The 23,689-nt window shown below is 42.7% G+C and overlaps 1 protein-coding gene across 1 annotated transcript; it reads left to right on the top strand.

The window, feature by feature from the left end:
* The first annotated feature begins 1,447 nt into the window (after positions 1–1,447).
* Positions 1,448–12,952, top strand: LOC142787388 (uncharacterized). The gene is made up of 6 exons (XM_075884740.1): positions 1,448–1,514; positions 3,890–3,964; positions 4,083–4,160; positions 5,103–5,156; positions 9,995–10,367; positions 11,820–12,952. Exons 1-6 carry the CDS (start codon positions 1,455–1,457, stop codon positions 12,152–12,154), a joined length of 975 nt encoding a protein of 324 aa, XP_075740855.1. The 5' UTR covers positions 1,448–1,454; the 3' UTR covers positions 12,155–12,952.
* Positions 12,953–23,689: the final 10,737 nt, after the last annotated feature.

Here is a 23,689-nt window from a genome sequence, read left to right as displayed (position 1 = left end):
CTAGGCGTGTGTAGCGATGCTCTGACAACAAAAGTGGAGTGATTCACTTTTGCAGTTTGTTTCAAGGAGCGCATTGTGACGACTTTAAACGTCAGCTAAGATATTTCATGTGATGGCTTAACTTGCCTATCAACGTTGAGAAAAATGTTTCGAAACAATACCGTAACTGTCAGTGCTCCTAACGTCACACCTCTCATCAATCCTGTGACGCGAAACGGCAACTTTGCGTCAATATACTTGACATTATCACTTTGGACAAAGTTTATTGTACTGAGCGAATGCTCCGGTGTGTTTTTTTAGTTCAATATCCTCTGTGAGAAGATGCATATGTGTCTAGGACAACAGATACTTTCAGAACTGGACACACAGCGCTTTGCACGCGCATTCGTCACATGTTATCGATGCTGCGCGTGCGTCAAACTCGAGCTTCCCGATGCTTACACTGTTTGCGTGCCTTGAGTACCTAGGAACACAATGCCTTATGAGTACTCATACTGAAGCTTAACAGCTTAGGCCTTAATAAATCTGGGCGCTCTGTTGTTTACAAAAGAAAAGAGGTAGGCAAAGTTACAGTGTCCAAGGAATGCCATAGACAAACAATAACTTCGATCACAAGCTATACTATAGACAACGTGAAGCTAATGTGTCGTCAGAATTGAAGTGTTTATGATGTGATGTAATGCGCTCCAGGTAACATGAAACAGTAGTCGTTCTCTATATGTGAATCACAAATTTTGTGATTCCCGTGAACATCAACTTTGAAAAAAGCGCACATTACTGCATTTGCAATACAGTTGTAATAAAATACTGCCCTAGTGATTTTTTGTAGTTGTATAGTTGTACTAAAAAATGCAGTTGTAATAAAAAACTGCCCTAGTGATGCACAGTCTTATTTGAAAGCAGTTGTTTTAGTTTTTGTCAACGGTGTCCAGACAATTCAAAACAAGTTTATTCTACGAAACATCGAGTACAAAGCCGATGAGCTCAGAATAATTTCACGGCCTAAATTGAGTAACGGTATGGAATGTAGAACTATCTTCCCTATTACCGCTAGACCCTCCTACCATCCTACATATGTTCGAAACTATTAAATTTGATGGTTGTGAGGGGCGTACGTGCAATTCCTGTGGTAAAACTTATATACAAACTTTATGCGAGCGCTTCTCCGAGACCTGCTAAAATCGATCACTAAGCCCATATGCATATTTGCCTTTATGATCACGAGCCGGGTGTCCTGTTATTTGAAGCACTTCTTTAGTGACAAATCGGTGAAGCATATTGAAAGGGAAGGCGCAAATTTAAACACTACGAAAGGGAGCCAACGTGACAACTATAGGTAGCGGCACTATTCTTCTTGTCTCGCTATCGTGGTGTCTAAATTAGTGCCTCTTCTTTCAAGAAGAAATGTGCTCTACGACCTGATAAGGCAAGTGCAAACAGTCTTGATCAAACTTATGTTTCTTTTCAAGAGCTACAGGGCCCTGCAAGTCCACACGGAGACCACGAGCGAAGACGTAAGCTGGCCATTTATCTTTTATCCTTCTTTATTTTCGCTCAGCCATGTAGTGGCATTACCTGCTTATGAATATGTACTTTATCAATATATAGCTATAAAATATATGTGAAGAACAGAAGGATGTCATCTAGATCGGGGAAAGTACATCCCTAACAATTTTAGTCATGTTATTGTACTTTAACGACCGCAACTCATACTTAAGTGATTTTAAAGCACTAAGCAGTTACGTGTTACATGAAAAAGCAAAGTATATAGTTTTGAAGCAGTTAAAATAGTCGAATGTTAATTCAGTGGTCTACATACTCTTCTGGAAATTATAATCACCTTGTACTATGCCAAACATTATATACCTGAGAGGGTTGACCCGACGCAACGCTCGCACCAACTGCGAAGGTGTTGTACAATAGTACTTTGTACCTAGTACATTGTACAACATCGTACAATAGTATGACGTGTAACTATGCTGCATTTTTTAGTCATCTTTTTTTATCACTGAGTTTTCACAGTAAAGTAGGCGTATTCTAATTGGTCCGCCAAAGGACTGAATCACGTAGTCGATTCCTTTTTTGATTATGTAATGCGTATCAAGCATTTCGAATACAACCAAAGCAAGGAGAGACCTCGAAGTACCCGCCACGGTAGTCCAGTGGTTATTGCTCGACTGCTGACCCGCAGGTCACGGGATTGAATCCCGGCTGCGGAGGCTGCATTTTCAATGAATGCGAAAATGTTCGAGGACCATTTACTTAGATTTGGATACCCGTTAATGAATCCCAGGTGGTCAAAAATTTCCGGAGCCCTTGACTATGGCGCTTCTCGTAATCATATCATGGTTTGGATCTTCTAGTTCCATCAGTCGATTGGCCCATCAATTGATCGAAACCTTAAAGTCTTGAAACTCGCCAAGAGACAACATATGCAGCTATGACGTCATTATAAGAACATTTGCTTCTTAGGTATGCGGGCTCACTGTAGCTTGTTGCGCATTATCTACATAACATCAGCCCAAATGTCGCGATTCATTGCCTGTGTTTGTGTGTGACTGTTTCTTCTTATCACCTAAATTCGCGCTATTTTATAGATCGCTACAGTTCTCGGATTCTGGCTCGAAGGTCCCGGATTCGATCCCTGCTGCCACAGTTGCGTTTATATGGAAGCAAAATCCCAGATGCTTGGGCATTGTATGGTGTCAATGCACATTATAGAGCACGCTATGATCGAAATTTCTGAAGATCTGCACTACGCCGTGCCTGCTAATGATAGCGTAGTTTTTGCACGTAAAAACCGACATTGTTATTATTATTATTATTATTATTATTATTATTATTATTATTATTATTATTATTATTATTATTATTATTATTATTATTATTATTATTATTATTATTATTATTATTATTATTATTATTATTATTATTATTATTATTATTATAAACACGAAAGTGTTTTATGCAGGGGTCCACCACTTATTCGCTGACGTACCTCCATCGCAGAAGAGACGTTGAAAAAATATATACTAAGAGATTCAAAAGACAAAAACAGAAGGCAAGCATATGTGCAAAATAGAGCCAGCAACCTCTCAATTCTCAGCGTGCGGTGCTAACCGCTATACGCCTCGGAGTGAACGCAGTGTGGAGAACTAACGCCAAGCCATTTATATTCACAATACACCATTTGGCAATACTCAAAGCTTCGAAACTTGAGCACGTTTTAGTTATGTGTGGCGGGATGGCACGATGGTCTCGCGTTTGGCCTATTCTAAAGGTCGTAGCCTCCACAGAGCGGGGTCTTTCCTGCGCGCGCGTGCTTATTATACTCGTGATTCGGGAGAAGATGAAGGTGACTTCGGACGCTGCTGTGGCCGCGTTTACAAAAAGAGTGCACCGATGACACACGACGCGGGTAGAATATTGACAGTTGTTTGCGCTTGTCCTGTGTTTACTTGTGCACTCGTTTCGAGCGTCTTTCAGTTTGTACAGCGCGCTTTAAGTGTCGAGCTGTGACAGTTGTTAGTTTCCTGCTCGTCATGTGTATGCTAATTTCATGAGTACTCTCTGCTTGGGGTGTGCGCTGCAAGTATATCAAGCCACTTGCTGTTCTTAACGTGACTTTGCAATGTGCTGCTGTTGCTCAAACAATGCACAATAAACGCGCAACCATCTCTGTAAAGACACGTATCACTTTCGTGTAATATCAATTCCTATACAGGTAGATCAGCCACGTTTTAATAATATTAGCATCATTATTAAAATACAAAAGTACCAAGAGATTGAGCAATTGCGAGCTTAGCTGTAATAATTCTTAGCAGCTATACCACCCTAAACAGCACATTACAACCTCTCTGAGATGCCACTTCCTTTGTTCTATCTACAGACAATGCCGTCGTTGGATTACATGCAAGGCAACTTGATGGAAAGATATCGCGCAGGAAGCGACAGCTTCGATACGGTGAGACATGCACCCCGCATACGTGTGAAAGCATTCATTTAGGCTTCAGCATGAACAGAACGAATTTCTTAACATTTTTCGCTCCCACATTATAAGATAAACTTGACTGTACACGCAGGACTACGAGACCACGACTGAAGGCGTCCCTACCAGAAGACAGCCATCGTTCCCCCGTAGGGTCATGGCCTTTGTAGATGTATGTGAGCGAATTTCACTTCTAACTAACTAACTAACTCCTCACTAAGTAACCGACCGACCAACCGACTGGCTAATAAATAAATTAGGCTGCAAAATAAAAGGTTTCGATTTGTTAAGCTACGTTACTCCACTTCGCAGACACTTTTCGCACGAGAAATAAAAAGCTAACTGAGTTTGAACTAATCGCAATAAGGCCCTGCACCGCCGCGGTGGTCTAGTAGCTAAGGTAGTCGGCTGCTGACCAGCACGTAGCGGGATCGAATCCCGGCTGTGGCGGGTGCATTTCCGAATGAGGCGAAAATGCTGTAGGCCCGTGTCCTCAGATTCGGGTGCCCGTTAAATAACCCCAGGTGGTCAAAATTTCCGGAGTCCTCCACTACGGCGTCTCTCATAATCATATGGTGGCTTTGAGACGTTTAACCCCGCATATCATATCAAGGTGTGTATTCTGACGCACGAATTGGGAACAGCTATCAGTAATAGCAAGCCATCGTGCGGTGAATTACACTCGTAACGCCATGCCGACTGCAACGTGCAGTCTTTGCAGTGGTGGTGATTCAGACCAGTTGTGCACGTCGAAGCTTCCTGCTCCTAATGGGATGAAGGTTTAGGTGCCCATACTGTTATGTATATATATATATATATATATATATATATATATATATATATATATATATATATATATATATATATATATATATATATATATATATATATATATATATATATATATATATATATTCATATAAATAATATTGCATACCATATCATCACGAAGCTGAGAATTGCTGATAATTTACTTGATAGTTTATATGAAAAGTATGAAACTGACGTTAATATTTAGCCTATCAACTGACTCGTGAAGGTTATGTATGCTGCTAATGAATAGCTTTAAGATATTGAAGTGAAGCTGATACAAGCACAATCTCTCTTCTTTCAGAAAATCAACTCGAAGTCCTCACTTCCTCAAATATTTCTTGCGACAATATTTAAGGTACGTAAGCCGATCGCATGGTGAACTATTGTGGAAGAAGTGCGTTTTGGAGTGAGTCCTTAATTATTGCAACGCAACGACCGAGAGACACTGCTAGCAGTAGCTCTTGAAGTTTCCGTGAAGTTTTAAAGAGAACGTTTTGAATTACCTTAATATGGATTGGAAAAGACTATACGAACGAGGTCCTTGTTTTCCGCAGCTTACAGACGGTCGGTCACGGTCGAAATGAAGTGCTGGTTTCACCTGGCGCTCTGGGATAGTAACTTGCTCATTGGGGCTGGTCGTCTCCGTTATTTTAATCATTCTCGCTTAGAGTAATTGTCTCAACCATGATCGCTTTGACGCGATGGTAAATGAGCGCTTCCTCTTCAGTTTAATGACCTCTCTTTTTCTTCCATATGCTCACCATGGTTTAAAACTTACGAAATTCTGGCAATAGGTGCTAAATAATAGTCTGATTCTTACAGCCAGATAAACCACACTCGGATAAATAAAATAAAAAGAAACGTTGGGGTTTCGGTGAACATAAAGAACTCCACAGTACAAAGCCTTCGCCTTTTAGCGGGCTCTCTGCCGTGTGATTATAGAGCATTTTTTTCTTTATTGTCTCAACGTAATCATGCACAAGGGGTGCTATGGAACACATATGCAGCCTCATCGTTTGTGAGGTCCCAGGGATGGCTTTCAGCACTGCCATAGTACCGAGTACTCTAAATTGTTAATCACTTTTAAATGCGAAGCATTTCTTGGCGAGCTTTGGCGACTTCGCACGTATCTATCTATCTATCTATCTATCTATCTATCTATCTATCTATCTATCTATCTATCTATCTATCTATCTATCTATCTATCTATCTATCTATCTATCTATCTATCTATCTATCTATCTATCTATCTATCTATCTATCTATCTATCTATCTATCTATCTATCTATCTATCTATCTATCTATCTATCTATCTATCTATCCGCCTATGACTTTAGGCTCTCTTGGACGTTTTGATAATGGTATCGATACCAAAATTGACATGACATAACATGACTGTATGAAGAATATATTTGACTTGCCATAACATAAAAATCATGATATGAATGTCAAGATTTACATTTTAAGGTCCTGCAGCTCTTGCGGTGGTTTCGTTCACGTGGCATGTTGCAAAACTGACATGGTATGACATGATTGCATGGCAAATACAAGCGGCAGACCCTAACATGAAGATCCTGACATGCATGTCATGTAACAACAGAACTACATGCCACGCTCATGATGCGCTTGCGGCCGTTTCACTATAGCTTCACTTGTACTAAATTTGGTATTACGGGACGGAAATTGATGACGAAGGTATGATACTGGTGCAAACATGATAAACATGGCATCCCTGTAATGTAACAACACGATTACATGCTACGCTCATTATGCGCTCGCGGCCGTTTCGATAGCTTCACATGTAGCAAACTCGGTATTGCTCGACGCGAACGGACGATATAAGTAAACGACAGACCTATACATGATAATCACGACATGCGTGTCTTGTAACAACATGACTACATGCCACACTGATGATGCGCTCGCGGCCGTTTTGCTAACTTTGCATATGCCAAATTTGGTAATACTTGACGTCAATGAATGACGAAGGTGTGTGACTGGTGGAAACATGATAATCATGAAATGTGTGTCATGGGAGATGATATAAACTCCAACCAAAAGTTTTGAAGAAACCCGACGTTTCGGAACCGACTTGGTTCCTTCCTCAGGGGTGACTGCGTAGGATAGGCTTCATACCCAACCAGACTTCTGTCAATTGTTTACATTCAAGTCGATGTGTGTCATGTGAGAACATGACAACATGCCACAGTGAAGGCGCAAATACATTTCGACGTGACGTGGTGCGCGTGCTCACCGGTGTTAGTTTCGTCAAGTCACGCCGGCGTTGCCACGCCAGACACCGGTCCTGCCATATATTAGCAAGCGCGCTCCGCGCTGCATTGCTTTGACGCATACGCGTTTCAGCGTGTCCGGCGTCTCTCCGCCACGAAAAGAGCGAGACGCAGTGTTGTCTGAGTAAAACATCGGCACGAAATAGAGAGCTCGCGTCTTGCTTACGTAGCGTCGCTGTGCCCATTGAGCGCGCGCACGCGTCAATGCTGCATTGGAGTATATTGGGCCCTTTATGATGCACTCGAGGCCATTTTGCTAGCTCCACGTATATTAAATTTGGTGTTACGTGACGTCAATGCATGACGATAGTATTACTGGTGCAAAAATGGTAATTCTGACACGCGTGTCATGTAACAACATGACGACATACCACGCCCATAGCATGCTCGCGGTCGTTTCGCTAGCTCCACATATAGTAAAATTTAGTATCACGTGACGTGAATAGATTATGAAGATAAAAAACATGTCTAAACATGATAATCATGGCACGGAAGTCATGTACTGCATCATTTACCTCCACCTTGTAAAGGTGAGTTGATATTAAAGTGACAAATCAACCTTTCTCATTCGTGCTTCGCATATCATCGATTCCCACTGTACGTGGGATCTGCTTTTTTTTGTCCTAACTCGCATATGCCTTGGTATAGACCATTCGTGTTTGCGGATAGGAGATGTGGTAGAGTGGGTGCTATTTGAAATTGTGACCTGTTAGCTTCTTTGACCTCTGAGCAGGGTAGTGGGTGCGTCAAGCGTGACTGCTACAGCGTATACACGCTCGACTGCTTGTCGATCCCTTTGTATACTTGCGCAGGTGCACAACAGGTGCAGCCCCAGAGAGGCTTGAGTGTTGCTTGAGAACATGCACGCATGCGTATGCATTCAATATCAGCGATACGTTGATCGATCAGCTTTACGTGGGCATCCACAGCAATGCCCCGAAAGCAGGCTTCCATCGCAAATGGCTGGCGTCTGTGTCCACACAGCTGCTGTGGACGCCCCATTGTCTTCTGACACAATTTATCATAGAGTTTCCCAATATACACTAGAGGGAACTCTGGCGCTAGTGTCTACGGGAGCTGCAACGCACGGCGCTTTAGCGAGCATGGGAATGATGGGTAGTACGCACATTTGTCTTATGTTCATACTTCTGGCCTGCTTCTGGCTCCGTGTGTGTTCGTGTGGCTTGGAGCTGTTTTCTCACGAAACAAAAATCAGCAAATGTTCAGCGGTTGTGCTTCGCTGTCTTATTTCTTCAAAGCTTACCTTTTTAAACCAGGTCACGAAGCTTAAAAGGGTTCGTTCTTTTCTTTAAAACGAAACCGTAACCAGCAATAAACGAAGCCTCAAGTACGATTCGCCACCCACAATAGGCAAATATATGTACTACCCATCATTCACATGGTCGCTGAACGATAGCAGCGCCAGAGTCCCCTTTAGTTAATTTTAGGAAACTCTATGCAATTTACCTACAGCTTCCACCCAAGGAAGTTTTCAAAAAAAAAATGACAGGGTATCCACGGAGTGAATGATTGAGAGTGGGGTGAAGCATCCGTCCGTCCATTCGTTCTTGCTTCCGTCCGTCTATGCGTCCGTCTGTGTGACCGTCCGTGCGTTCATCCACCCGTCCGTGCGTGCCTCTGTTCGTGCGTCTGTTCGTGCGTCCGCACGTCCATTTGTGCCTCCGTCCCAGCGTTCATCCATGCATCCGCCACTGCGTCCGTCCATGTAACCGTGCAGCCATCCGTGCGTCCGTTCATGCATCTGTTTGTGTGTCCGTTCGCCCATCTATTCAACACTCCAAGTACCACCATCTCGCATCTTTTCATCATATATTCCTCATATATATGCACCGCCTAGCAGCGGACATTCCAAGGACTGAACGAATGAAGGCACACGCACACTGTCTTACGTCTTGCGCTTCGTATCTACTTCCCGCCTTTAACCACTTCGAGTTCATGGTATATACTATATAGTTCACTGTATTTATGGCACTGAGGCTCAACGCTCGCTAAACCTTTCTATAACCAAGGAGGTTACGCCCAGCGAGTATAACGTAGCAACCCTTTCTTGTCAGATTGTGCGCAATGTACATGCCAATGGCTGCTAATGGGGAATGAGAGACAGGAGAATTCGGCTTTTAGTTAACGCGCACGCTGCGAATTTTTTATTGTTCAACAACGCACAGGACAAATCTCCCACCGGCAAAACTTAAGACTGGTTACACACTACGACTACGACTACTACGAAGGACAAACGGGTGCCGCTTTAAGGAGCTGCGCCTCTAAAAAATTGCTGGAGTGGAAATTATCATCTACCCAAAGATGTACATGATGAGGAAGGAGCGTTTTGCTCGCATGCGCAGCGAATTTAACGCGGCAACCTTTTCTGTCGAATAGTGCTGAAAGTGCGTCCTTTACTAGATTTTCTTAGTAATCCTCTCTAGGCAAATTTTATTGGAGATGAAGTCGCCGATACTCGTCTATGTTAGTTCTTTGATCAGAAACAACCATCTGTTAATTAACAAATAACGTAGCTTTTAGACTAGCAGGTCAAAGCTACTTGATGTCTAAATGGGCACTACCAGAAAATAGCATGTTTCTGATATCTTTGGAGGGCAAAAGCTGGCTTCACTACTGCTGGCAAAGCATTGCGAGAGCTTCCACTCTAGCAACTTTTTGTTTTGAACCTGATTGCGTCCACCTAACCCTACTTGATGAAGGTGTGAAACAGCTGGTGGTAATCCCGCATAAAATTATAAATAGCTTGGTTTAGACGCATACAACCCCTGATGTTTATTTATTTATTTGTTTTGTTATTATTTATTTATTTATTTATTTATTTATTTATTTATTTATTTATTTATTTATTTGTGTCTATGACGATGGTTCACTCCGGTGCAGGTGCTGGTGCTGATCATGATAAAGCAGTACAGCGATCAAACGCCACCTCTGGAGCCGGGCAGCAGTGCAGACTCCGAGTGTAGCAGCCCGTCGCACATGTCCACGACGCAGATCGCCGCCTGGAAGGCGGCGTACGCGCAACGAAGCTCGACGCTGCACACGATACAGGAGCGAACGCACGCGGAGGTGCAGGCCAGCTGCGCCGGCGAGGCGATTCGCACGCCGCGATCCGTCGCCGCTACGCCATCCGCTAAGGCGAAAACCGCCCCCGAAGTGCGCCTCGGACCAGCAAGTCCGAAGGAGCCTTCGAGCACCCAAAGGCGTTCGTGCGAATGCTCCCCGTCGCCTCCAGGCTCACCCCGCGAAGACAAAGGTACACCAGGCTGCACATTGGCGACATTTGGTGCAGTCACGCTCAATATGAGTTGCGCCACACTGGCTTTGGTTATATAGTGACCCCAAACATGAGCAATGACACAGACAAACGTTAAATTCGTTTGAGGAGACATTGCTAGTTAAGAGAGCTTAATTCACTGACTTTTTGTTTCTATTTTATAGGCACCGTTTTGCTTTGTTGGCGCCCTTTTCAGTAGACAACTTGGCTGCTCATGTACATATACAACACACCCATGGTACATGTCCATGTTTAGCGTTGCTATAGGGACAAAAGTGAATACTCGTTTACTATGGACAAAAGTGAATAGAGGGCTCAGCGATTCGTCGCTGCAACGGATATAGTATATACTCTGAGATATATCACTCATGATACAGTGCTGTCCACCGAATTTCACGAAATCCGGCGCATATGTTATACAATCAGACTCCTCTGCAGCTACTTCTGTGGTGAAATTACGTATGTAACTATTTGTTTCCTTACGTCTCGGATATATTGGGAGCGTTACGGTGAATGACTCGGACAACGAAGTGAGTTATGCAACGACGAGCTATGAGAGTGTCAGCGTATTCCTTTATTAAAAATGGCGTTAGATTGCATTTATTTTGAATAAAAAGTGTCACCGTCTCAGCTCTTAGCTTCGCTTGTTGGTGGTCGCGACAATATACTATTACATATCGCTGTACAGGGTTTATATACAAAGTTGTTTAATCTATTAGGACACCACCTCTTGAAAAGTTGTGAGATACCACTCATCAGCTCCTTACTTCGTCAAGAAACATCAAAACACCGAAAGTAGTTTCACGGCATTATCATAAAATAGTGGTATAGGGTAGTGGGCTTGTTGGTTGAACATCCTGTAGTTATATGAACTGAAACAAAACGCATACACAAGCCTGCTTCGTACGCGTTATATGAAAAGCTTTAAAGACAAAGCGCTTCACACCCTTAATTGTTCCTGCCACTCGTATCTTTGATCATTCTTTTCGAATGTACTGTAAGTATTTTTTTTTGGGGGGGGGGGGGGGCTTGCGCATGTTATAATGCTTCTTTTATATTGTGGGTGACTTCCCTGAATAAACTTGACGAAAGTTGGTGATCTTTCTCCATTTTTTCAATTTTTGACTATGTACCAACTAGTCCACTTTCGCGCGCTATCAGCAAATATTTTCGATATCGTACACATCGCCACGTTACTGGGGCTAAAACACCAATTTTTACTTTGGTATGTTGTATAGCCTGTCTTGAATGTTTCCAGAGAAGCACGTCTTGTTCAAACAAGGCGTTGTCGGGACGCCACAAGACGTTTGTGGTGCCCCGACTTCCTTGTGGTGTCCGTATGTGCGTACCCTGTATCTCATTTTTTTTATATCGAATGCTTACTGACTAGCACAAATTTATGTTCTTCCGTCTTGTTGGTGTTCCCTATAGGCTTGCTTGGCAGCCTTGATGCTAGCCACGAGACCATCAAGCCTGGCGAGCAGGCTGGTGGTAGCGGCACGTCGACGTCTTGTAGACCGGCAGCTCCCGGACAAGGCGTCGGAGCCGCGTCCAAGAAACATACGCCGTCGCGCGCGACGGCCCCGGAGAAGAGCAGCGCGCACTGCGACGTGCTGAGACACGCGAGAAGGTCCGACGTCACCAGGCACACGGCCGAGAAAGCGTCGACAGAGTCCGAAGAGCCGAGCATCTCTACCAAGTTCTTCGTCACGGCCGACGAAACGCTCGTTTCTACATGCATGTCATCAAAAACTTTGCCGCATTAAGTGAGCGGCATTCACGGGGGCGCCTCTTCTAATCGCGTTTATTACTTTCATCTCTAGTCGGTATATACGTATTTACATGGTCACAAAATGCGCTCGCTGACTTGTTTGTTTAAGTTAATGTTTAAAACAAGCTCTTCCCATGACATCAAAATGAACTTACCAATGGGGAAGAGGTTAAGATTCACAATACTATATAACCACGGTAATATCCTCACAATATTTTTGGTGGGGAATACACCGGAAGTTAACAGCACGAACCTGGTAACATGCATGGCGTTTTAACAACAGCTCTAAGGACGAGGTCAAGAAAAAAAGTAGACACAAACGATGCTTTTTTGGCCCCATTCTTTTGCGCTGTGGTTAAAGCACTGCGCATAATTCAACGTACTAGCCCAATCTGCCATCCTACAGGTAATGTGTACTGGCCTAACCATAAATTTCACGACAGTCCAGATAAAATTGAGAGCGTATGAGCACTTTGACAGGACAAAAAATTGAAAACTTGGGCTTTTTTGTGTAATGGAAAGAAAACCCACTTCTTGCAGTCGGCAAAGACAACACTGATAAGACGTCATGGGAATATCCGTGAAAATCCGAAGAAGCATAGCAGGTATACCTGAAACGGAGTGCGTTTGTCTTCCGAAAAACAAGCGAGTTAACCTTAATTTAGCTGTGCACTGAGAAACGAGGACTAGGAAACCAAGGTGCACAACACGGGTGCAGACTCGCAACAGAAATGTATTAAGAAAAAAGCTTGCAAGTAAAAAGGTGAAGTGAAAAAACAGAACAGAAAGCAGATAATCTTTGTAATCTAATCAACATGTCTTCGTGGCGCTTAGGTATTTAAAGTCCGCGTCACTTAGCGCGATAGAAGGTAGATTGATACATTTATCTCCTTTCCTGTAGACGCGGAAGTGACGCGGCATTTCAATGTCTAAGTGCGACCTGCACATGTGGATTACAAAGATCTGTCTTCTGTTTCTTCATCATCGTCAGCTTGACTCTACGTCCACTCTATGGGTCTCTCCCATGTTCCGCCAGTCAACTCGGTCCTGTGGTTACTGATGCCACTTTATACCCGCAATCTCCCTAATCTCATCGGCCCACCTAACTTTCTGTCTTCCCTTACCCGCTCACGTACTCTGGGAATCCAATCAGATACCCTTAATGACCAGCTGTTACCCCGCCGTGGTGGTTTAGTGGCTAAGACACTCGGCTGCTGACCCGCAGGTCACGGGATCGAATCCCGGCTGCGGCGGCTGCATCTCCGATGGAGGTAGAAATGATGTAGGCCCTGGTGCACAGATTTGAGCGCACGTTAAAGAACACCATGTGTTCGAAATTTCCGGAGCCGTCAACTAAGGCGTCTCTTATAATCATATGGTGGTTTTGGGACGTCAAACTCCATGTACCTATGACAAGCTGTTATCCTGCCTACTCACTACATATTTTTTCTGTTTTTTACTTCACCCTTCTATTTGGATGTTTTTTTTTTTCATAATAAATTTAAGTTGCGAGTCCGCGCCAATGTGGTGCACCTTCTTTTTGTAATTCTTGTCCCTTAGTGCACTGCTAAAATCAGGATTAATCCGTACCAACTTGCTGAAGTTTCCGTTCTCATGAAGTGAGTAACCTTTGGCTCGCAGTTTTGTAGATAACCCCTGTTTTTTGGTTTTACGCAAATTTTTTAGTCTGTTTATGTTTTTTTTCTTTAGGTTTCCATAGATGTTCACATGACGTCATAACACTGTTGTCTTTGCCAACCATAAAAAGCGGGTTTTCTTTCTATTAAAATTTAGATTCCAGTTATCTCCTGTCCATTGTAATCTTCTTAGTATAGCATTGCAAATCACCAGTGAAGAAACATCTCGAGGACCAAATTTTCCTTATAATAATAATAATAATAATAATAATAATAATAATAATAATAATAATAATAATAATAATAATAATAATAATAATAATAATAATAATAATAATAATAATAATAATAATAATAATAATAATAATAAAAATAATAATAATAATAATAATAATAATAATAATAATAATAATAATAATAATAATAATAATAATAATAATAATAATAAGGAGTTACGTCCCAAAACCACCATATCATGGTGAGGTACACTGTATAGTGGAAGACTCCGGAAATTTTGACCGTCTTGTCTTCTTTACCATATACCATAGTGCAACGACCTCTATCATTTCACCTCAATCAGAATGCGACCGCCGGGGTCGAACCCGCGACCATCGGTTCAACAGCCGTGCACTGTAAGCGCTACACTTCCGCGGTGGACCACGAGGGCAGGGAAATGTTTTAGCTGTGTGTGATGTTGACGGAGTTGGTGCACAACTTAACGAAATAACTGAGATAAGCAAGAAAAAAAAATACAGGATAACGTGTGCTCTTCATTCGTGTACTCCTCATATTCGTGCGCTGGTGTGTTGCAATTCAACACTCTTGTTAAAGCAACGATAACAACAACACTACATGCCATATTCGCGACACTAAATACAATCTATTCAAGCAGCAATACAGTTTCTCGAAACACTCATGGGGGTTTTCGGACGTTAAACCCCACGTATCATTCAATCTCAAAACACCCGCACAGCAAAAACAAGTTTCGTTCTTTGTTAGTTTCACACCAGGTCTTTCTTTATGTATATATTTTTGTATTCATCGTTTGTTCATATCTGTACTTCATGCAGTCTGACGGAATTGGGTGAAGCGTGTATTAGAGTGAAAAGTATGCTTCAGCCTCATTTCACAATAGACAACATGTGATCGATTTATCAAACGAAGGTGAATAGTGATCATACTTAAGTGTTTGTGTATATACGTGTTCTTGAATGCCGATTTCTCGTGAAGATGTTTTCTCGAAGCGCTTGAAACGTGAGCGCTGGATCTATTGCTTTCTGCCTTTTCTTTATGCCAATTTTATTGACATTCATCCATATATACTGCATATATGCTTCAGACAAATAGCCCCGAAATGTATCACAAATATAGTTAATTAACCGCGTAATTGAGTGAGCTGTGCACCTTGGTGTATATCGGCAGAAAATAATACGTGCAAAAACCTAGCAAGACGACGATCACAGACTTAGAAGCGCCTCGCACAAGTGCTTGGAAGCGCTTAGGATGGTGCATGGGGAGTTGCTTTCCTTTTCTTGCATACGCCATCATGTGTTTTTTTCTCTTTTTTTCGCAGCTTCTTTCTTCAAAATATTTATTGCAGCAATCAACTAGGCATTGTGAATCACTGCAACCGTACAGCAGTACCAGGCTTTAAATTCTGGCACTTCCCTATACACTGTTACAAAAAAACAAGCTCTACTGAGCTTGTTTTGTAAAACATGGGCGTTGTTTTCTCGAACATTCTTATTCTACCAAGTCATTGCTTGCTGGCGAGCGTGATCTTACCTTCGTTCTCTGCAGCAGAGAACTACATTGTGATAGAACAATGCTAGACTGGGAACATGTGGCTCACAAATTTTATACAAACTATGCAGAAGCTAGGCACCGTATTCCATTGTCATCCTCGTCCAGTTCACAAGCGCGGTTTAGCATTATACAATAACAGCAGCACGTGGCGTGCACAACATTGTAAAAGGTGTCCTTGCGAAGTCGTGTTCCTGCGAGATAAAAACGTTGGCCTGAAATGTGCAACGGCAGCAGCAGCCGGTGCACGTTTCAGGAAAACGACAACAGCCGGTGCACGTAAACAAGCTCGTGTTTGCAAACAATGGCGGGCAGTGCTCACTCTCAAACCGTGCATTGTTCGTGTTCTCGTTGCCGTGGGCTCCTTAGTTGCGTGGCTGGTGATACCGCGTGCACAACAGACAAACAACAGTGTGCAACGTGTAAGATAAAGGATTACGGTGGCAATAGAGAGATAAATGCTTAATGATAAGAAGGGCAGTGTTGGCTGGAGGCCCATTTTGGTATCCTGCATACAGCCATGTGATAGGTCAGGAAATGGATAGAATGACATATAAAACAAGGCTGGCAACCATGACGACAGTCAGAAGAGGCAAAGCGTATAATGGGCATATGTATAACCGTAACCTAACGTCCATAACCAGGTTTTAAAAGGACCATGCAGTGCTTTGGTGAACAGAGACACGGCTTTAAAGTCTCACGGAAGGTCCCTATAGAGAGTGATTGGCTGACGAAATGAGAGGAAAGTATCACCCAGCAGCTGTCAAACCTAGCACGCTCGTATAGTGGTTATGTTGCTTTTTACCGATGATCGAAGGTCACGGGATCAAATCCCGGCCGAGGCAGCTGCATTTTCACGGAGGCGAAATGCCAAAGGCCCGCCTACTTGTATTTAGATGCACGTTAAAGAAGTTGGGAAGTAAAAATTTCTGCAGTCCTTCCCTACGGCGTTCTTTGTAGCTGTATCAGGAATGTGGGACGAAAGACTCCAACAACTATTATATTTATGGTTGTAGATTTTCTGTGCATTGAGGTGTGAATTTGACGTAAGTAGCCAGACAATGAGCTGTGGTGTGCGTTGTAATACTAAATCGTGCCCTGTGCATGACAAGTGTATTGTTTTTGTCTTCGATGGGTTTTACTGTTTTCGATTCTTGTACGTGGTCTGGATTTGGAAAAAAAAAGCCCCGGTTTCGTAACGGTGTTTTGCGACAGCGCTCTACAGCGATTATGTATCAGCTCGAGCCGTGCCAGACGGGTGACCTCCCCGACCCAGATAAGCCGAGGAACGTGACGTGCAACCTCTGGGCCTTATCTAAGTGCATGCGTATCACCTGATCTTCTTGCTTCTCTGTAACCTCCAGCAAAACTCACGCCTTCCTTTTCTATTTGGAAAGTATAACTGGTGCGAAAACCACACACTTCTCCAACAGCTTCCCTCCTGGTGGCTAAATAAATCATGCCTTAGGAAACATTGTGAACGGTTTTATATTGCAATTTTGCAACAAACTTTGCAACAGCGCAAGTACAGGTGAGTTTAACCGTACAAAGGCTGCATGCCAAAACACATCTCCAGTTCCTCACTGCACAGTGAGAACGTGTGAAAGTGGTTAAGGAATATGAATGAAGCGGAGAAATAGTGGGCTCTAACATTAAATGAGAATCACTATGTCTGAGCCTAACCTGAAGCCAGATCTGAAGTTTAATTAAAGTAGCAGTTCTGGTTGAGGGAGGTATCTCAGACTGAAAGAGAACAATGAAGCAAACTGAGAGCTTGGTAATGAAGGTTTTCCGCCTTTCTCGGATTTCGTGCAACGTAGAAGTCTTTCAAAGCATGCTGATCCATACAAGCACAAAGAAAGAACAAGATTGAATAGAAGTGCGTCAAATTTTCTATACTATAAGGTTGTGCCCCGCCATGTGGTGCATGGTTATGTGCTTATCGCAGCTTAGCAGTCACCGACAGGGTTGCTGTTAGGTGGATTTGAAAAGAAACTAGAATTAAAGTGACAAGTAGTCTAGTAGCCCCGTCATTCCTGATTTAACGTAGCGCCAAATTGGCAGGCAAGTAGAACAGAAGCGATGTTATGAGGGCCTTTTTCAGTATCGCAGAATAAATATTACAATTTCAGTAAGAAAAGCATAAAGATAGAAGCATGCCTATTTCTTTTTTTCTCGTTTTGTTTTCAAGCTATAGATTAATTCAAAGTAAATGATTAAATTGTAATAAAATTAGTGAGCTTGCATATATAGTCCAAGTAGAATAGTTTGCTTATCATATACTGAGTAATATTGGAAAATGTATGCCCACAAGAAAGTAGGAACATTAAAAATTTAATCGGACTTCATTGAAGCCACACACCAAACTTAAAAAGTTTACACAATACTGCATACTAGTCCCGCTTGAGATGGTGAAATTCGCTTCAATATGAACAACGCGATTTTGTTGCGGACCTATTTTCTGTGGAGTTCGCACAAGAACATGCTTTGCGTATCAAAATTATGAACTTGCACGTGGCAACAGCATACAAGGCGGGCAGCGCTCTAGTGATGCATGAGCGAACATGCACGCAACTTCGGCACTCTATATCTGCAAGCACGTCGCGTGTTACTCCGTGTTGCCTCGATGTGCACTAAATCAAATCAAATTTTATTTCCACCCTGTACAAACTGACAGATGGAGGACTACGAAAAAAAAAAAAAAGCTGCCGAGAGGCAGCTTGACTAGTCCGTAGCCCTAAATAGGCTAGGGCATGTGGGCAGCAAAGACAAACAGCTCACAAACGAAAACATAAAAAATATGATTAGTTCAAAATAAAAATATACAAATATACAAAAAAGCTTACAAGAATACAACACCACGATCAATTAAATTACTTTTCTTATACAAACATAGATCTAAGTGCAGCTGAGGAACAACAAAACAAACCAATATTGATTAACTGAAAATGGTTTATTCATTATGGTAAAGAATAACATAAACGCTCTATACCAGTATTGAAACGGGGTGTGAAAACTTTCCAATGCTCTCTATGTCTCGTTTTATAGTAGTGTTCATTTGTTTACAAATCTCGTAGGATGTCTAGATTATGTACGTTATGTCTTACTTCATATTTATATCTAGAACTCAGCTGATAATAGTATAATTTGTGAGAGGTTGAAATACCAGCTTTATGAAAGAAGCCAATGGTTGTTGCATTATATCCAGCATTACAACCAGCCTTCTAGACTCGAGAAAAATGCCGCGTGCATCGGATGACACGACAAAAATGGCCAGAAACTGTGTATTTTATGAGCCAATAATAGAAAAAAATGGCTACCTAATGCACCGAAACGTGCACGTTCCAAAGTAGTCAAAGTAACCTTGGGGCCAACCTGAAATTTTCGTCATCAGACGTGGCCGTAAGGTAGCCTGATTGGCACAGTGTATCCAAGAATGAAAAACCTGGGCACTGCTATCATGTATCACTTACATAATCCATAAAAAGGATCTGCTTTCAGGATGAGTCTCGAGTTACATCGTTGTAAGACAGTAAAACGAGGCTGCTTTATAAAAAACCCTCAGAAACCCCTGAAGCAAAATACCAAAATGAAAATGAACTGAGATTTTCTACACTAATGCAGGCACTTGTATACATGCGTGTACGTCCACAGGCACATAATAAAGGCACAGAGTCCACTTGAAAACAGCCACGACAAATAATGGTGCTGAAAGTAGGCAGTCACCTCACCTCATTTAGTTTATACATGCCTCGTGAGCGCTGTAGCAGTATTGTATAAAATTGTTCTCTGGCGGCTCTACTTGTCTTGCTAGCCATTAGAACGGCTTTGCAACAAGAGAGAAACCACAGTGTATACAGCCAGCCAATGAAGAAGAGCTGAAGCAATGAAAAATTAAAAGAAAAAAACTCGATATCTCCCATAGATGATGTTTACAACTTGTTCTCTGTTCATGATCATTACGCTACCGTCATATTACAGTGTATATACTGCTCACAATGCTAGACTTTCGTACGACTATACATGTAATCGTGGGAACTTGTTCTGGAAACTTGCCCTGAAAACTTCCTGTCGCTGCGTTACTTGTTTTCCACTAGGTGCTTGTATAGGCAAAATACGCGTAATTAGGGATTCATTTCCTGTATCCCACGGTGATCTACTGTACAGTAAATCGTATGTATGCATATGTGCCTGCGGCTTTACATGTGCGATACTTCATACCAACGTTGACCTTTTAGTAGCTCTGCAGGAGCACCCTTGCATATGTCGACTTTTGCTAGAAAGATGTCGCAAAGTCGGACGACAGTGCCAGGCGAAGGCCCACAAAAAGAAGTGGAAACGACAACTCCCAGCTTGAAGCCGCATTATACTCGCTTTTCCGCGCTGTTTTTTGTCAGCATCTGTTCCTATGAATCATCTCGACGACTTGACTGCGTGGCGAGGCAGCCTATAGCAGCTGGATAACAGGGCTGTTTTCTTCTCCCTTGAAGCAGCGGCGCCTGTACGCCCGCTTCACAGGGGGGGGGGGGGGGGGGTAATAGCGGCCACGAAATCATTTCGTTCCTCGAATATCGCTTGTGTACAATGAAGCATTTAAATCAACATGTATTATTACTATAAAGAACAATTTCCTCGGCTACCTAAGTTTATTTCTCTTATTCGTCGACGTACTCGTAGTTATTGTAAGACGATGCTGCCTGTATTTGCGTGCTGAAGAGCTCGAAGTCAATGCGCACAACATGCGTGAAGCAAAATGTCAACGTTGGCATGGTATTCTAAGAAAACGCAGTGGTAAAAACAATTACACACGTAGACAGACGTACAAGGTCAGTGGGAAGAAACGCGAACAGTCCGGCATCTACGTTCTCTGCTGTTTCGCATTTCTCTTCAAGCGGTTGCAGCCCGGATGGTAAGAGAAACCCACTAGAGTGATCCATGACGCAATAAAGAACATTTCCAGCATCCTTTTATTGTCAGATCGCGATGAAAACAGCGCACCACGTTGTTCCCGTTTCTTTCGGTGCCCCACACCCTTGTACACGCGCACAATGTTGAAAGAGGTGTACCGCACGCCTGTAATTTAATAAAAGGGCACATAGCTTTCAGTGCTTTGTATGCTGTCTTTGTTGTTTTGCTTCAGCACCGCGGAATCGCTGATGACTTCTGTCGATACCACGAGTGTGCCGAGTCTATTAATGAGGAGTCGAATGCGCGCCTTCTTCGCTGTTCATTGATGTTCACATGACGTCATAACACTGTTGTCTTTGCCAACCATAAGAAGTGGGTTTTCTTTCTATTAAAATTTAGATTCCAGTTATCTCCTGTCCATTGTAATCTTCTTAGTAAGCCTTCCACAAATACGTGTCAAATGCTAAACACGTACAGTGCACATGAGATATGCAAACATGCATGTACGTGAAAGTGTTGTACCTTTCACAGCTGCTCTGAAAATAAGAAAATTGTGTCGGGCCACCATTGCGACCGGGCTTCCGACTGAGGTTTTAATGTTATAGCTGCGATTGAAAATGGTATCAGATGAACATGCGTCCATTAGCTATATAGTACGTTGCCTTCTCTCCTTCCTGCCCTTCACGACCTTTAAAGACAGGGTTTACTTTTATAATAGAGAGCAGTATATGAAGAATGTATTTGTCACCTACAGCTGCGTCTGAACACGAGCAGTGAGTGCCGAAGGCCAACAGACCGCCTCATTACTCATCAAGAGACGCAGTCAGAGCAACTGCGCGAACGATTCTCGGTGCCACAAGCTCGTATATACAAATGGACATGTGCGGAAGGGGGCCACACGCATGAAGGTGACTTCTATGCACATCAAAAGATAAAACATGCTAGATGTTTGCTTCTCTGAAAACGCTATCTTCCTTCGAGGATGCACATTTGGCGTCTCTTTGAGATAAGAAGCGCGTGAAAAGACGCTAGGTAAGCTAAAGGTGGTGAGTCGATAAACCGTCGTCACCGTCCACGAACGCCCCTGGAGAGCTGCCACCGCGATGCGATAAGGAGGTATTATAGTCGCGTGTTCGCAGACACAGCCATTTGATTTCTCCTAAGGGAGATAACGACTTAGCAGTGTAGGTTGGCACCACTGAACCCTTGATCATTTGCAAAAAAAAAGGACCAAGTCACAGTTGGAAGACTGGGGTGTCAGTGTTGTTATAATATATAGGCACTGCAGTAGTGTTTGACGGTTAAACTCGAAGACAGGGTTTCAGCAGAAGATGGAAGCTTTAAAGAAATGAAACATTCGTAATTGGGTGACGTCTCTAAAGAGTCAATGGCATGATTTTCGCATTCTTCAAGTGATAACGCTTTGAAGATGCCGACACCGCAAATTGAAATGGCACCGGCAGGATTTTAAATGATGAAAAATGTAATGATGTACAGTTCTGAGACAAAAGTTCCCAGGCCAAGCATCCAATGAAATACATGGGATAGTGGCTTGAGAACTTTTCACCCACACTCCCCACCCCACTTCCAGTACATACAAGCTACTGGCTCTCTTTTGGCACCTGTTTAGATCATGGTTGCGGGTATGTAAATACATCAACTAACTGGGTTCGCATAACAAAACTGAATAGCGCAAGAAAACGTAGACACAGCGGAAGAAACAGAAAAAAAGAGGCAATCATCCCTTTTTTCCCCCTATGTGTGTTCGGATGCGTACGTATTTTTCGCGCTGTTCTATTTAATCATGAAATACAACAACTCACCAAATTTATTTATAATAACTGGCGTTTAATGTGCCAACACCATTTGATTATGAGAGATGCCATAGGGGAGAGCTCCGGAAATTTCTACCTCCTGGGGTTCTTCAAACGTCCAACTGATTCTAAGCACATGGGCCTCAGGCATCTCCTGTTTGATCAAAAATGCAGCCACCACAGCCGGGATTCGATTCCGCTACCAGTTCACCCAACTTTGAATGCTTATAACTGAGCTTCTCTTACCGGGAAAATGTAGAAACAATTTGCACAAGATCCTGACATGGATCAAGTTATACACACAAAAGGAGAAAACACGCAGTTTCCTCTGACATCTCTTTATTTATTTATTTACAGATACTGTCGGTCCTCATCAGGACCAATACAGGAGTGGTAACCACACATCAAAATACAGCAAGCAGTCAACAGAACAATAGAATACAGTGATACAGTCATATACGCCCTATTGATAAAAATATTCGGTCACAAGTGCATAAAACTGATCACGAGTCCCTGCGTTTACAATGTTTACAATCTTTAAAGGTGAGTGAGTTCAGCATAGAAGCATGACAACTCGATGGAACAATAGAAGGGCAAGCTAGTTCATAGTGATCCACTGCCGGGAAAAAGTTCGCCGTACAAACAGCTTATCGTGCTCCTGACTGACAGGGGCCCTGACACTATTGAACATGCGTGATTAAACTTTGTGTCAACTTTCCCGCCAATGTGCGAGATTTCTTTCGGTGGTCTGCGCATATATATTGCCGTCATGTGTCATCTCGTGCCCTCGTTTACGTGTCTTAGGTTTGTTTCATCAAGAATAAAATTGTGTTTTCGATGAAAAAAAAAAACAAGCTAACAAATGCCACGCATCTCCACGAAATTAATGATGAGTGGGCGAACCTAGAAGCTAAGGTTGACGGTGCCTACGTTGAAGTCATCGACGAGTATAATGAACGGACGGGTGGATGGACGGATGACGCCAGTGTGTTTGTTCACAGCTGCTTACAGTGATGTTCCGTGCAGAGAATTTTCCCTTTTCGGGAAGTTTTGGTCCTTCATTTTGAGGCAAAGGGAAAAAGGGAATCTCTGTTATACTGCAGCGATTTTCAGGAATCGTAATATTCCCTTACGACAACCAATAATTAGCGGTCACAGTGCGCCTTCATCTGCTGTAATCAGTTCTGACGCATGCACCTCGCAAGCATGGCCTTTGAGATTTCTTTCTGATATTTACGCTTAGTGATTTCTAGTTCGCTGGTGGTGTGAGACATGAAGCCCACAATGTGCAGTGTACTGACAGTATAATAATTATTAAAGTCATAATTTTGATATGTGGCAGTAGAGGGGCTAGTCATAACTTCAAAA

This window comes from Rhipicephalus microplus, chromosome 2 (assembly GCF_043290135.1).
Source record: "Rhipicephalus microplus isolate Deutch F79 chromosome 2, USDA_Rmic, whole genome shotgun sequence".
In the NCBI taxonomy this organism is placed as follows: domain Eukaryota; kingdom Metazoa; phylum Arthropoda; class Arachnida; order Ixodida; family Ixodidae; genus Rhipicephalus; species Rhipicephalus microplus.
Note: the sequence above shows the minus strand (reverse complement) of the source record. Positions and strands in the feature narration are given on the sequence as shown.